General features: G+C 46.5%; 1 protein-coding gene across 4 annotated transcripts in view; it reads left to right on the forward strand.

Moving 5' to 3' along the window:
- Heatr5a (HEAT repeat containing 5A) overlaps positions 1-9,014 on the forward strand; it is a 106,840-nt gene extending 97,826 nt beyond the window's left edge. For all 4 annotated transcript variants that reach the window (XM_057782434.1, XM_057782436.1, XM_057782435.1 and 1 more), the window contains 4 exons: positions 1,012-1,236; positions 4,964-5,118; positions 5,931-6,144; positions 7,516-9,014. In XM_057782434.1, the coding sequence (XP_057638417.1) occupies positions 1,012-1,236; positions 4,964-5,118; positions 5,931-6,144; positions 7,516-7,820 (899 nt within the window). In that variant the 3' untranslated portion in view covers positions 7,821-9,014. The remainder of the gene's footprint in view (positions 1-1,011; positions 1,237-4,963; positions 5,119-5,930; positions 6,145-7,515) is intronic.
- Positions 9,015-15,555: the final 6,541 nt, after the last annotated feature.

Raw genomic sequence — 15,555 nt, forward strand, 5'->3', positions numbered from 1 at the left:
TAATTTGATTTTTCCTGGTATATAGGACTTCATGTGTTTTGAGACAGGTACCTGGCCACCCTTTTTATTTTAACCTACATTTTGAAACAGGATCTCACTAACTTGCTTATGTTGGTCTTGAATTTTGTCTCCAGCTCAGGCTACAGAATGACTCTGTTACCTCAGCCTCAAGTGTCCTGTGCTCCCATGTTAACATTAAACTTGAACTGAGTTCTTTAATGGCCATAAAACCTGTTTATTTGCTGTTTTGTTTTTTCAAGACAGGGTTTCTTTGTGTAGTCTTGACTGTCCGGGAACTTACTCTGTAGACCAGGCTGGCCTTGAACTCACAGAGATCCAAGTGCTGGGATTAAAGGCATGCGCCACTACCACCCGGTACCAGCTGTAAAATCTTAGTTGATGGGGAGATGGTCAGATGATCACATGATTGCCTGGCAAGCTTAAGGACTTGAGCTGGATCCCAAACCACATTAAAAAGAGCTGGGCGTGCTGGCACATACTCATAGTACCGCACTAGGAAGGAAGAGGGCTTGGGGCCAGCCCGTGTAGGCTAACGACGGACTCTTGTTTTGTCTTTTTAATTGAATTGAGTTACTGAATTCTCTCAACGGCTGTAATTTATAGGAAATGCTCTAGGGTTTTTTCTGTGGGTGGTGCTTTGGGAAGGATGAGTTGGTGCTGAAGAACAAACCCACAGCACATGGGCAGTAGTGCGGAGCTGTGTGCTCTGGGCCAGAGAGATGACAGCCGACACTGGACGCCTCTAAGACTGGTACTCCTTGACAACTGTTTTTCTAGCTGTATGTATTTCCTTTTATGTGTATGGGTGTCTTGCCAGAACATATATCTGTGTACCGTGTGCATTCCTGGTTCTCATGGGGGTCAGAAGAGGGCATTACCCCAGTCGGTGCAAGAGCAACAAGTGCTCTTAACTGACAAGCCGTCTCTGCAGCCCCCTTGAGGACTTGAGAAGACATACCTGCTGAAACACATGTTACTCCTTTCTTGCAGGAAGCATCTCAATTCTCCCTACTATATTGTATCTTGCAATTGGAGTCCTCAGAGAAACTGCTGTGAAGTTACCTGGGGGCCAGTTGTCCTCAACAGTCACAGCCTCCCTGCAAGCTCTGAAAGGCATCTTAACTTCCCCGATGGCCCGAGCAGAGAAGAGCCATGCAGCTTGGACCAGCCTCCTACAGAATGCCCTAGCGACCGTGCTTGACTGTTGGAGTCCAGGTCAGCAGGACTGGTGACAGGTTTGAAAGGGAGAGGCACGGCTCGGCACATTTGGTAGACTGTGTTGTGTATTCAGTGGATGTGGAAGTGTTCAGAGATAACTTAGCCCCACCTTCCCTGTCCTCTTTGTGGTTGGCATGATTCACTCAGTTTGAGTTTGGGCAGCAGAAAGAGGACCCAAATCAAGATGAAGAGACTCAAAAGAATTCAGTCACAGAAGCCTAAGGAAAGAAAAGTGCCGGTGCACACCTTTAATCCCAGCACTCGGGAGGCTGAGGCAGGCGGATCTCTGAGTTCTACAGAGAGAATTCCAGGACAGCCAGGGCTACACAGAGAAAACGTGTCTTAAAAAAACAAAAGGAAAAAGATAAAAGAGTCAAAGCGGAGTGACGAGCAGGGAATGCTTTGGTGCAGGTGAGAGCTGAAGACAGAAGTCCAGGTGGGCTCCTCCTGGACAGATAGACCTCAGAAGGAAGACAGATGGGGCCAATGTATTGTTGTTTCCCAGGATTGCTTTGAACTCAGCGTCACCCCGCTTGGTGCTTGCTTTAGAAGTCCATGTCACACACCTGGCGAGAAGGTTTTATTTTCAGAGCCCCACTGGTGAAAGTTCATATGTAAGAGATAAAAGGAGTTGGAGAATGGACTGAGCCAGGATTAGAAAGCAGGGTGGAATAAAATGGAGCACAGCATGACTAAACTGACAGCACGCTGAACTCACTCCCTCTGCCAGCATAAGGGAGGAAGAGGGGAAAGAGAAGTAGTCTTCGTGTTAGCCTTCACAACAAACTTCCCTTTCTCACAGATCAGAGTATGTTTGCTCTCAGCTGTGTATCAAGCCAGGACTCGGGTATTAGACCAGCTGTTAACATAGATTAATAGGAGCTGATGGTAAACGCTTGCAGTGTAACAGGTCACTTCCCAGCTGGGCCTAATGCTATCTGTCATCCCAACTTTGGGCAGTAGAAGAAGGAAAATCAGGAGTTCAAAACCATCCTTGGTTACACAGTGAGTTCAGGGCTAGCCTGCCCAGGCCAGACCCTGTCTTATACAAACAAACAGAAAATAAATAAATAAGTTTAAATTTTTTTTTTTTACAAAATTAGTGGCATATTACATGTATTACGTGTTAGTTTCTGAGGCCCAAGACTTGGCCTCTCCTGAAGTCACTACTAGGACCTTGGCCTGGCTGCAGCTAGCAGATCAGATTCCAAGATGACTCCCTCAGAAAGCTGTTGGCAAGGGACTGTTCTTTACTTCGTGGGCCTCAAGCACACTTTTCATCCATCCCCAGTAAGTGAAGGGCCAGTAGGGGAGATTAGGAGGCATGGGAAGAGGACCCAGGTGATGTTAAAGCTGAGCTGACGAGCTGAGGGTGCTGCAGTTTCAGGTTGCTCTGCTGAAGAGGAGCAGGTGAGCCACCCGGAGCCACTGTCTTCTCTGGAGTCAAACCACTTTCCTGCCTTCATGTGTCATGAGCAAATGACCAAACTTCTGTTTCTCACACATAAAGTGCCGCTGCTGGGATTTAATGTTACCTGGTACAAGCGCTCAGGCCCTACCGTGTGGTTCCCTTTGCTGCCTGCTTGCCCACTCACTCACCCATGAGATGCCCTTTGACGGCATTTCCGTCTCAGTTGTCCGCCTCAGTGGTCACCTCCAGACTCCATTCACCCGGTGTCACTTACCCTGAGTCACTGTCCCTGGCGTTTTGGATGGTTTTGTTTTTTTATTTCTGAGATAGGGTTCCGCCCAGCCCGGGCTACCTTTGACCTCTCTGGCACAGAGGATGACCTGGAATTCCAGACTTCACCGCCCCGGCCTCCCGATGCTAAGATTGCAGGCGTGAGCCGCCACAGTCCTGGTTCCTGCGGGTGGTTGTTGTTGTTATTTGTTTTCATTTGATTTGGTTTGGTTTTCCAAGACAGGGTTTCTTTGTATAGCCTTGGCTGTCTTAGAACTCGCTCTGTAGACCAGGTTGACCCAAACTCACAGAGAATAGAAACTTCGGGACGTTTCTGTTTTTTTGATGTTTTTATAAGCATGGATCTTGTTACTAGCTGAACCTAAAGTCATTATTTGATCCCCACTTGATAGTGAAGTAGTCTCGTCACCTAAGAGGACTGCCTGGCACGTGTTTTTTAAGTACTTACTGAATTAATATAACTGCTGCTGTTTATGCGTGTCATAACAACCTTCTGGTGGGCTGGGTGTGCAGCTCGGTTGATGGAGTTCTTGTCTGACGTACGTGCCCTGGGTTCTGTCCCTGCACTGCATGCACTTGCCATGCTGGCCCCGCCTGTAAACCCAGCACTCAGGAGCTGCAGGAGAGGAAATGTCAGCAGCCACACATTAAGGCTATGTGAGACCCTGTTTCCTTGGTGGTGCGGATTGTTTTTAAATCATATCACTTGATCTTAGGCAGAAGCCCAAGAAGCTAAAAAAAAAAAAAAAAAAAGTAATTTAGTAAGTTAAGTTTGATACTTTTCCCTTTCAAAATAATATATAGCTACTTCATTAAAAATATTTAATTAGACTATCACTTTGGAAAATGAAAGTAACTTATTTAAACAGAAAATGGTACACACCTGTAACCCTAGTCTAAGCACTGGAGAATGGACAGGAAGACCACTGAAAACTGAAGCCAGTCTGGTCTGTGTATTGAGGTCTAGCCAGAGCTACAGAGGGAAACCATGTCTCAAAAGTAAACCACAAATATAGCCTAGTAGGCTAGCATGCATGAAGCCCTAGATTCAGTCCCAGGAACTCATAAACCAGCTGTGGTATTATATACTTGAAATCTCAGCATTTGAGAAATGAAGACAGGAAGATCAAAAATTCACTTCTTTCATCCTAGGACTCAGGAGGCAGAGGTAGGCAGATCTCTGAGTTCAAGGCCAAACCTGGTCTACAGAGCTAGTTTATGGCAGCCAGGGCTGCACAGAGAAACAGGGTTATCCTCAGCTACATAGCAAGTTGAAGCTAGCCTAAGCTACATGAGACCCTGCCTCAGAGAGAGAGAAGAGAGAAAGAAATTCACACCGTAGTGTGGCCTCCACACACTTTTTTTTTTTTTAAATGTGTAGCTCAGGCTGGCCTCGAACTTGTGATCCTCCTGCCTCTGCCTCCTTCAGCAAAACTACCAACGTGCACCACCACAACCGGCGACTCCACACTCTTGAGGAGTGGAGTATGTATACAGCGTGCTGAGATATTTACCCGGCACCAGTATTAACAGAGTATGGAGGAAAATGCAGAACAGTGGCGCAGGCACTAGCAGGCACCTATAGCAGCGACAGCGGGCCACGCATAGCGAAGTGTGTGCCAGTCACCCAGGAGGATCTACCGAGGCCAAGAGTTCAAAGGCCTGCATAGTCCGTCTGTCCAGAAACAAAACGAAAACTCACATCATAGACCGCTGTACTAATACATGTGAATAACATGTAACCTACCCAATTCTCCTGTCCCGTTTACTATGAGAAAACTGAAGATAGACGTGTATGTCCAAAGTCAGCCAGTCTCAATGTGTGCTAGTCCACCCCACTCCACACACTGACAGGCTTAAACCTAGGGCCTTGCCTGTGCCATCAAGTACTCCACCATGGAGCTGCACCCCCAGCCTTCAGGGGTTCTTAGAGTCAGTTTGTCTGTAGGGGAAAGAAATGGAGCTACCAAACTAAAGAGAGACAGTGGTGAATACAACCTTCTAATGCTCATTTCTCTTCAGTGGACGGAGCGCATCAGGAGCTTGATGAAGTCAGTCTCCTTACTGCCGTCACGGTGTTCATTCTGTCTACCAGTCCAGAAGTGACGACCGTCCCCTGCCTTCAGAAGAGCTGCATTGAGAAATTTAAGGCTGCCCTGGAGAGTAGAGACCCTGTGGTAAATGTCTTTTATAGTAGAGAGCTCTTTGCAGTAGGAATCTGTCTAGACTTGCAGACTTTGTCTCTATGATTGTCATACATACACTGTGCTTTGTGCTTTTGCTTGTTCCTACAAAAAGTATCCGGGGAGGACTGGGTTTCTGGCTCCGTAAGTAGGGCGCATCTCTAGCATACACAGCCCTCTGTGTGATCCCAGGACTGTATAAATACAGCATGGTAGCATAGGCCTGTAAGCCAGCCTAGGCTACATGAGACTCTGTCTCAAAACTAGAGGAGCCGGGCAGTGCTGACACACACCTTTCTTTAATCCCAGCACTCGGGAGGCAGAGGCAGACGGATCTCTGTGAGTTTTAAGGCCAGCCTGGTCTACACAGAGGGACCCTGCCTTGAAAAAGAAAAGACAACAAACAAACAAAATGGTATAATTTGCCAGGAGTGGTAGCCACCCCTGTAATCCCAGCTCTGGGGACACAAAGGAGGTAGAATGCCCTGGGCCCATGGCCAGTCCCGTCGTCCACACAGGGTGTTTCAGGCCAAGATCCCCTCCCCTAGGGAAAACTGTCAAAGGCGAGGGAGGTGGCTCCGCAGTTAAGAGCACTCCCTGCCCTCCCAGGAGCAGCGCTCAGTTCCCAGCACTCACTTAGGCAGTACACAGCATTTGTATCCCCAGCTCCCAAGAGGGCCGATGCCTCTTCTGGCCTCCGTGGACACTTCACTCGTTCCCATATCCACACACATACACATAATTAAAAATACAGCCATTCATACGGCTTTTTAAATTTACAGTTTATTTTTGTCTGGCCTCACTAGGTACAAATGAAGACCTATCAGCTCCTGCATTCCATTTTTCAGTATCCAAATCCAGCCATATCCTACCCATACATTTACTCTTTAGCATCTTCCATTGTGGAGAAACTGCAGGAGATAGACAAGAGAAAGCCTGAAGACACCACGGAACTGCACATCTTCCAAGAAGGAATAAAGGTCTTGGGAGCTTTGGTCACCGTTGCCGAAGAACAGCACCGTGAGTGTCAGCGCTAAGTCCCAGCTCTCTCCCTGGTGTCTGGGATCACGCTATATTTTTTGTCCTTTCCTCAGAAAGCTTTTAGGAAAGACCACTATGACCTCTGTAGTTTCTCAAAATCTAGTTTCTCAAGCGCCTGGGGCAGCAGGATCTCTTGGGGCTAAGGGTTTGTCAGGGCCCTGTCTCAAAAACAACAGACAAAAAAAGATCATCAGAGCTCGGCAGTGGTGGCGCACGCCTTTAATCCCAGCACTTGGGAGGCAGAGGCAGGTGGGTCTCTGTGAGTTCAAGGCCAGCCTGCCTACAAGAGCTAGTTCCAGGACAGGCTCCAAAACCACAGAGAAACTTTGTCACCAGGTATGGTGGCACATGTCTGTAATTCTTGCAGTCTTGAATGGAGACAAGAAGACTACCAACAACCTGGGCCACAGGGTAAGACTGTCTTAAAAGGGTAAAGAGACAGGGCAATCCCATGGGGCCCAGCCCTGGATGCAGAGCTACAAGCAGTTAACACTGAGAGAGTACACTCGGTCTTCCCTGGAGATGAGCCCCCCAAAGCAAGTGCTCAGCCCTAAAAACATTATGTACGAGCAACATGAAATCGACTCGGCAGGTCTTATTTATGTATTCAGTTTTGTACGTACACACACACACACAATTTTTTAGAAAAGGGGCCATGACTTTGAAAGAGAGTTGGGAACATGGGAGAGGCTAAGAAGAAATGGTGTGGATATAGGAGACGTGGAATTTTTTTTTTTTTTTTTTTGGTTTTTCGAGACAGGGTTTCTCTGTGGCTTTGGAGCCTGTCCTGGAACTAGCTCTTGTAGACCAGGCTGGTCTCGAACTCACAGAGATCCGCCTGCCTCTGCCTCCCGAGTGCTGGGATTAAAGGCGTGCGCCACCATCGCCCGGCAATTAAGTTAATTTTTAAAAGAGAGAGCTGGAGAGCTCGCTCATTCATTGAAGTTCTTGCCTTGCCAACGTGAGAACCTGGATTCAATCATCAGAGCCCGGTAATCCCAGCGCTCAGGGGATAGGAAGTTTTCATGTCATCTTCAGTGAAGTTGGGGCCAGGCTATTCCTAAAATCAGAAACGGCCAGATGGTTTGTAGGTGAAGGTTGCTTGTAATCCCAGTGCCAAAGAGTCAGAAACAGGCGGTTCCCAGGGCTTCCTGGATTAACCTACATGAGCTCTGGCCTCCACCTGCCGTGTACTCTAAACACGCACGCATGCACGCACATGCACCATTAGCAGGTGTGATGGCCCCAGATACAAATAATGTGAGGAGAGTCGGGGTTATTTTTGCCCCAAGTGAGACTCATTAACCTTCCTGATCCCCCTTCCTTCCCCCCCCCCCCCCCCCCCCGCAGGCTCCCAGCTGGTGGCCTGCCTTCTGCCTGTTCTCATCTCCTTCCTTCTGGATGAGAAGGCGCTGGGATCCACATCTTCAGTTAGGAGAAGTCTGCATGACTTCGCTTTGCAGAATCTCATGCAGATTGGACCTCGACATTCGTCAGTGTTTAGGAATGTCATGGCGTCCTCCCCGGCCCTGAAAGCCAGGCTGGAGGCTGCTGTGAAGGGCAATCAGGAAAGCGTCCGAGTGGAGCCGCCTTCTAAGCACGCCAAGAGCCTGGGCAGGAACTCAAGCATCCAATTAAAGACTCACTTCCTATGACGCTGCTCTTCTGGACACTGGGCACCTTAATGTAACGCTTGATTGTTTCCTTGCTTCGGGGACAGAAGTGAAACTGGAGATACAAGTGCACTTGGTGATCTCCAACAGCTCTAATCAGGAGTGACTGAAAGCTGAACATTCTTGGCAGTTTTGGTTTGGTTTTGTTTCCCTTGACTAAGACCATGGAACTGTCAGAATTCTTGCCAGGCATTTCAAGAAAGTGCCAAAGATCCCAATTACTAAGTAATGCACAGGTTTGCGAATGAGAGGATTTCCTCTAAGAGGACAGACGTCGGTGTACTCTGCCTCAGCTCCCACCCCGCACCCAGTGCTAATGTGAATCCTGCCCTATTCAGTGCGAGCATCAAAGTCCATTGCGTTTCTCAAGCCTCATGAGAATGAGAGCAGGGAATGAGGCAGGGGGAGCACCAAAGTTCCACACCAGCTAGGACTATATAATACTTCCTGCAAAAAAGAAATTAATTAACAAACAAGCTCATTAATATTAATAATGGCAATAGTAAATAAGTGGTCGGAACACTATTTCAGAACCAGCTCTAGAATTACCCACAGATACTGGGGCAGGCAGCTTCAATGTCCCCATAGGGCTTGAGGCTGTAGGGCTTGAGGCTGCGCTGAGCTCTCTTCAGCAAGTCTCTGCTGAGTGCACAGGGCTTTGATATTTGTAAGCCTTCTCCCTTCCGCTGCTCCTCAGTGGATTTCCCGTTACCTCTGTTCCGTTCGTTTGTCTTCATTTGTGGAAGTCATTCATGTTGAGAGCTTAATGTAGATTCATGTCTATATCGATATGAGATTATATGAATGTCAAATTTAGTACGACAAATTTAGAACTTCGATGAATACAAATACGTTTTTTTAACACAGAATGTATTTTAATATAAAATATAATGATAAAGTCATATTGGTGGAAAAATATTTTTGGCTGTGTTCATGACCACTAACTTGCCTCCACTTCAGTATTGTACTGCGTGAGTCAGCCGTGTGTCAGAGCAATGCAGCGTCCTGTTCTGATCTACAGATGGTAAGGCAGGCGTGCACAGAGCAGAGAAGACCGCTTCGAGCAGGAGCCACTCAGTGGACTCTATTTTATTACGTTTGTATGTAAAGCCTCTTGTAAAGCTTTCAGAGTGCAGAACATCTGACACTCTTAACACTATGATCAACTTTTCTATATTCCACAAATAAAGCTAATTTTCTGTAACGTTCTTGTGTCTTGAACTATTTCTTTTTTTTTTTTTTTTTTTAAGTTTTTCGAGACAGGGTTTCTCTGTAGCTTTGGAGCCTGTCCTGGAACTAGCTCTTGTAGACCAGGCTGGTCTCGAACTCACAGAGATCCGCCTGCCTCTGCCTCCCGAGTGCTGGGATTAAAGGCGTGCGCCACCACCGCCCGGCGTCTTGAACTATTTCATCCAGGAAAGATGACCAGTTTTTCTCACAGACTCGCTGCAGTCCCCCCGAACTTGGCTTTGGTGCCCCAGAGCTTCCTCTGCAGTGGTGTGAGTGTCTCCTGTCGGGCTTGGAGATTTGTTTGCCGTTCTCCACATCTGAAATGCCCTTCCTTCTCCCTGGTTCTTTCTGTGGCTCCGGACTCCATCTCCTTCCAGGCCTGGGCTAACGGCGTGTTGTGTTGTGCTGGAAATTTAACGTCTACCTCACCCGTCTGTGTTGCTGTCTGTCACTACTCCAGTGTAGTCCGTCAGTCCAGGGTACTGCAGCAGCACCTACATTGCTCTGCTGTGAGCCAGAGTTGGACTCGGGAGCAAACCCCTTTACCAAGGAGAGTGCAGCCCCAGTGCTCTCCAGATAGAATCTGTTAGTTTAGCTGTTAGACTCTGTCTTAGTGACTGTTCACTGGCTATGAAGAGACACCATGAGCAAGGCCACTCTTGTAAACAAAAGCATTTCACTGGGGCTTGTGTACAGCTTCAAAAGGGTAGTTTAGTCCATTAACCTCAAGGCAGGAAGCAGATAAACATGCATCTGGAGCAGGAACTGAGAGCTACCTCCTGATCCCCGGGCAGCAGGCAGAGAGACACTGGACATGGTGTGACCTTTTGGAATCTCAAAACCCACCCCCCAGTGACACACCTCCTCCAAGGCCTCACTTAATCCTTCCAAACAGCTCATAGAATGGGAATTTAAGATGCAATATATGAGCCTGTGTGGGTATAAAGGGGCTTTTATTGCTTTATTCATTTTTAATTGTTTCATTTGGTTGTTAATATTATGATTTCTGCTCATTTTAGTGGCATAATGTTTTTAAATCCATCATCCAACTAATTCTTAGTTGACAGTGCTAACTCTTTAGATATTATCTGAGAATATTGCTGATAAGAAAACTATTAATGGCTGAGCACTTGAACCTGTCTTTCCCATGCTGGCATCCACAATAGGGACTTACAGCCTGACCCTATCAAGCTAAGGCTTCCTTTAGGACAGCTGTTCTCAACCTGTGTGTGGGTCACGATCCCTTTAGAGTCTGATGACCTTAAAACTATCAGAAGCCGGGCATGGTGGCGCATGCCTTTAATCCCAGCACTTGGGAGGCAGAGGCAGGCAGATGTCTGAGTTCGAGACCAGCCTGGTCTACAAGAGCTAGTTCCAGGACAGGCTCCAAAACCACAGAGAAACCCTGTCTCAAAAAAGCAAAAAAACAAAACAAAACAAAAAATCAGAAAACTTAGATGTTTACAGTATGATTCATAACAGTAGCAAAGTTACAGTTATGAAGTAGCAGTGGAAATAATTTTATGGTTGGGGTCATCACAGCATGAGGAACTATATATTAAAGGGTCCCAACAGTTAGGAAGGTTGAGAATCACTGTCTTAGTGGCTTATGCGTTCCTTGTTGAAGGGCTTTCAGCAAACTATCTTGGTCAAACTTTTCTCCCCTTGTAACCAAACTTTTTTTATATATATATTTATTTATTTATTTATTGTGTATACAATATTCTGTCTGTGTATATTCCTGCAGGCCAGAAGAGGGCACCAGACCCCATTACAGATGGTTGTGAGCCACCATGTGGTTTCTAGGAATTGAACTCAGGACCTCTTAACCTCTGAGCCATCTCTCCAGCCCCCCAAACTGTTTGCACTAATAAATTAGTTTATTCTATGTAACCCATTGCTTAAAAGTTTGTCATAGAAGCCAGGTGGGTGGTGGTGATGCCTGCCTTTAGTCCTGGCACTCAGGAGGCAGAGGCAGGTGGATCTCTGAGTTCAAGGCCAGCCTGGTCTACAAGAGCTAGTTCCAGGACAGGCTACAAAGCTACAGAGAAACCCTGTCTTGAGGGGAAAAAAGTTTACCATAGAAAGGGTTAATATTGGGTATACAGATTTCTACTAATAAAGCATGGAAACAGAATTTTAATTCTGCAAAGTAATCAGTCACCAACAACTTGTGTAAGGAACGTTAAGTCACTTTAAAAAGGAAAAGGGAAAAGCGTAAAGCGTAGCCTGGGTACAGTATGTGGTGGCACACATCTTTAGTCCCAGCACTCAGAGGCAGAGACAGGTGGATCACTGCGAGTTCAGGCCAGCCTGGTCCACATACTGAGTTCTAGGGAAGCCAGGGCTACACAGAAACAATAAAAAGGAAGCCGGGCGGTGGTGGCGCACGCCTTTAATCCCAGCACTCAGGAGGCAGAGGCAGGCGGATCTCTGTGAGTTCGAGACCAGCCTGGTCTACAAGAGCTAGTTCCAGGACAGGCTCCAAAACCACAGAGAAACCCTGTCTCGAAAAACCAAAAAAAAAAAAAAAAAAAAAAAAAAAAAGGAAAGGGGCTGAGGATGTGGCTCGGTTGGCAGAGCGCCTGCCTAGCATTCCTGAAGCCCAGGATTCAGTCCCCGCCTCCACATAAACTTGGAGCCGAAGGCAGGAGGATAGGGAGTTCAAGGGTATCCTCAGCTACATAGTGACTTAGAGACCACTAGCAGGCACGGAAAACCTTGTCTCTAAAACAGCAAAAGAAACATAAAAGAGGCTAAGCAGAGGAGAGGGAGGGAGGGAGGGAAGGAGGGAGGGAGGGAGGGAGGGAGAGAGAGAGAGAGAGAGAGAGAGAGAGAGAGAGAGAGAGAGAGAGAGAGAAACTGCAATGAAATAATTCATAGAATTGAGCTTAGAGAAAAGACTCCAAACCCAAGAGCCGTTGCTACAATTTGCAAGAGAATCCCCATTGATTTCTAATTGTGGTATTAGCTTCTCTGTAGCTTTGGAGCCTGTCCTGGAACTCCCTTTGTAGACCAGGCTGGCCTTGAACTCACAGAGATCCGCCTGCCTCTGCCTCCCGAATGCTGGGATTAAAGGCCTGCGCCACCACCGCCCGGCAAAAAATTCTTTTCTTAAACGGATACAAAGACTCCAAAAACCTATAAAATTAAAATGTTGAATCAGGAGCTGGAGAGATGGTTCATTGTTTAAGAGCTCTGGCTGCTCTCACAGAGGACCCAGGTTCGATTGCCAGCATCCAGAGGGTGGCTGGCTCAGGAAGATCTGTAACTTAGGTTCGTGAATGTAGCGCCCTCTGATGGCCTCCTAGGGTACTGCACCTGTGTACACAAGAGCCTTTTCTTGTCAAGTTGTTTTCCTTCCTTATTGTTACATTTATTTAGTGTCTGTGCACACGAACAGAGGTCAGAGGACAACTTGCAGGAATCAGGCCTTTCCTTCCATCATGTAAATCTCAGGAATCAACAAACAGGTCTAAAGGAAGGGAGCTAAAGTGCCTTGGCCAGAGAACCGCCATTTTGACTCCATTTTACCTGTAGGGGAACCGAGAACTTTGCAGTGACTGACCAACCTTATCCTGAAGCCATACAAATGTCATTGGTGTTCTAGAGGCATTGTGGCTGTTCCTAACATCACAAGGAACAAATGAATCTGATTGGTTGGACGGAAAGGCCAACTGTGTCTGCTGACAATGATGGAACCCACAAGGAAAATCCCAGTCTTTGATTCTTGATTAGGAGAAATTTTAACTAATTTGAAAACAAGGGTTTGTGGGGTTTGTGCTTATAAGCCCTGCTTGGGGCCACCAGGAGAAGCAAGTCTCCCAGGTCCTGGTCCTGGAGCCGTGATTGATTGGTGACTCACTTATGTGATTATTATTAAAATCCTTAGAAATATCTAAGTTTTGTCTCTTCTTCATCATGGTACAGAACGGGCTAGTTGTAACAGACCGTCAGGCTTGGCAGCAAGGCCTTTACCTTTGAACCATCTCACCAGCCAAGCCTTATGTTTGGGGGGTAAGAGGCTCCCCACTTCTTGAGCCATAAGGGACAGCATCTAGACTTTGTTTCAACCCAAAGCTTTTCTAAAAATAGACCGTCTAGCTTAGGGAACTAACTGCTTTTGCTTTGCTAATCAACAGGCCCTTTGTCAGCCAGCATCAGTTGGAAACCAGTCAGGCCTTGCCCTGGAGCCCGGAGCGCTGCGGCTCTGGTTGCTGGGCTTTCCGGGCACATTCTCTTTGTTGACAGCCATTCTTAGTTATGAATCTTGAGGAAATTTTACAGGATCTGGATGTTGTAGTTCATGCCTGGAATGTCAGGAGACCAAGATCATTAGTGTCACCCTGACTAGCTTGGAACTCACTACATAGACCAGGCTAGACCAGGCTGGCCACAAACTCAGAGACCTACCTGCCTGCCAAGTGTTGGTACTAAAGGCCTGTGCCACAACATGCAGCTGGTTTGCAGGTTTAGGCGAGGTGAAAACATATTGTGTGCATAGGAGGCTTTTGTTAATTTGTTTAGATTGACTTATTATGTATGTATACAGTGTTCTGCCTGCATGTACGCCTGCAGGCCAGAAGAGGGCGCCAGATCTCATTACAGATGGTTGTGAGCCACCATGTGGTTGCTGGGAATTGAACTCAGGACCTCTGGAAGATCAGTCAGTGTCCTTAACCACTGAGCCATCTCTCCAGCTATATATAGGTTTTTACTGAAGTCTAAATCTGTATTGCTCAGAAGCCAGTCTTGGCAGCAAGCAGAGAGCCTATCTTTAGCCGCCTCGCTCAGTGGTGTTATTCCAAGTCTAAAACACAAACACTCCTGTGTTGTCTTTCTGTGCCTGATAAGCACGGTATGGTGCTGCGGCTCCTTAGGGTACCACCCTACCCTCTGGGTTTCACTGTTCTCGTCCACTGACTTAGTTAGGGTTCCGACTGCTGTGAAGACACACCACGACCATGGCAGCTCTTAGGGAGGAAAACATTTCACTGAGGCGGCAGCTCACAGTTGCAGAGGCTCTATCCATTACCGTCAAGGTGGGGAGCACGGCGGCATCCCAATAGACAAGGTGCTGGCTACGTCTCGATCAGAAGGTAACGAACAGGAAGTCACTTGTGGCACTGGGAATAGCTTGAGCATAGAACTTCCTCCAACAAGGCTGTACCCACTCCAACAAAGCCACACCTCCTAATAGTGCCACTTCCTGTGAGCTTATAGGGGCCAACTACATTCAAACCATTACATCAACAAGACATTTTTCCATGTCCCTATTTAATAGTGAGGGTCCCTTGAGACAGGGCATCTGAGAACACTTGGCATCACACTGAAAACTTCCTCTTCCACTGCTGTGAACTCAGTTATCTGACCTGGGCTGTGCTGAGGACCTCAGAGCCCCGTTTATGAACATGCCTAGAGCAAGAATGACCTGGAGAGTCAGTGCCACCCCACCCCCTACAAGAGACACATCCGAATCCAGAGATGCCTGGCGCAGCACACTGCTGAACCCTTCCTATACATACAGCTCCAATAAAGTTTAACTTATAAACTAGACTCAGTGAGATATTAGCAGCAATAATGTAGAACATTTATAATAATGTAATTTATCCACTGAGAGTGGATAAATTGTTTCTGTAGAGCCAATGGGATGAGTCAGCAGGTAAGGCACTTGCCATCAAGCCTGATGTCATGGGTTTGATCCCCTGATACCTATAGAGTAGAAGAAAAGAATGAACTCCTGAAACTTGTCCTCTGACCTCCACAAGTGACCATGATACATGTATATACACAATAAATCAATGTAAAAAGAAGAATTTTTAAAATGTTCATTATGTGGTGATTTATGCCTTTAGTTCCAGCACTTGAGAGAAAGAGACAAGCAGACCTCTGTGAATTCAAGGCTAGTTGGGACTACATAGTGAAACCCTACTTTTAAAAATAAAAAAGCCATAAATTAAAAAAATCATAAATATTTTGTAAATGCCTTAACTTCAAAAATTAAAAGTCAAAAGATATGTTACTTTGAAGAAGAGGTTTTGCTTTTGTTTCCACAGAAAATGAGAGGCTATGAATTCATTCTGAGTTAAGAAAAATCAGGTTTGATCAAGGAAGACCACCTGGGAAATCTCTGGTAAGAGTGGATGGCCCAGATGTCTGAGTTCTACAACCAGAACAGATTCAAGACTGCTGCCTGAGATTATCAAGCCTCACAGGATACTCCAGTCCTGACTTGATGATAATTCTAAATTTTCTTTAGGTCCCCATAAGATTATCAGTGCCCCTAAACCAGCAGGAGTTAGCCTGGAAAACTATGCCCTCACTTCCAAAAAAATAGACTATGGATATTTTCCTTTGTTTAGAATGTTGGTTACAAGTTGTTATGGATAATGGTCAGGAGAAAAGCTAAACAAAGGAGATTAGATTCAGAGTTCTTGTTCCTTAAAAAAAAAAAAAAAAAAAAGTGGGGAGTGGGTGGGGAATGCTT

This window comes from Chionomys nivalis, chromosome 10, assembly GCF_950005125.1.
Source record: "Chionomys nivalis chromosome 10, mChiNiv1.1, whole genome shotgun sequence".
Lineage (NCBI taxonomy): Eukaryota > Metazoa > Chordata > Mammalia > Rodentia > Cricetidae > Chionomys > Chionomys nivalis.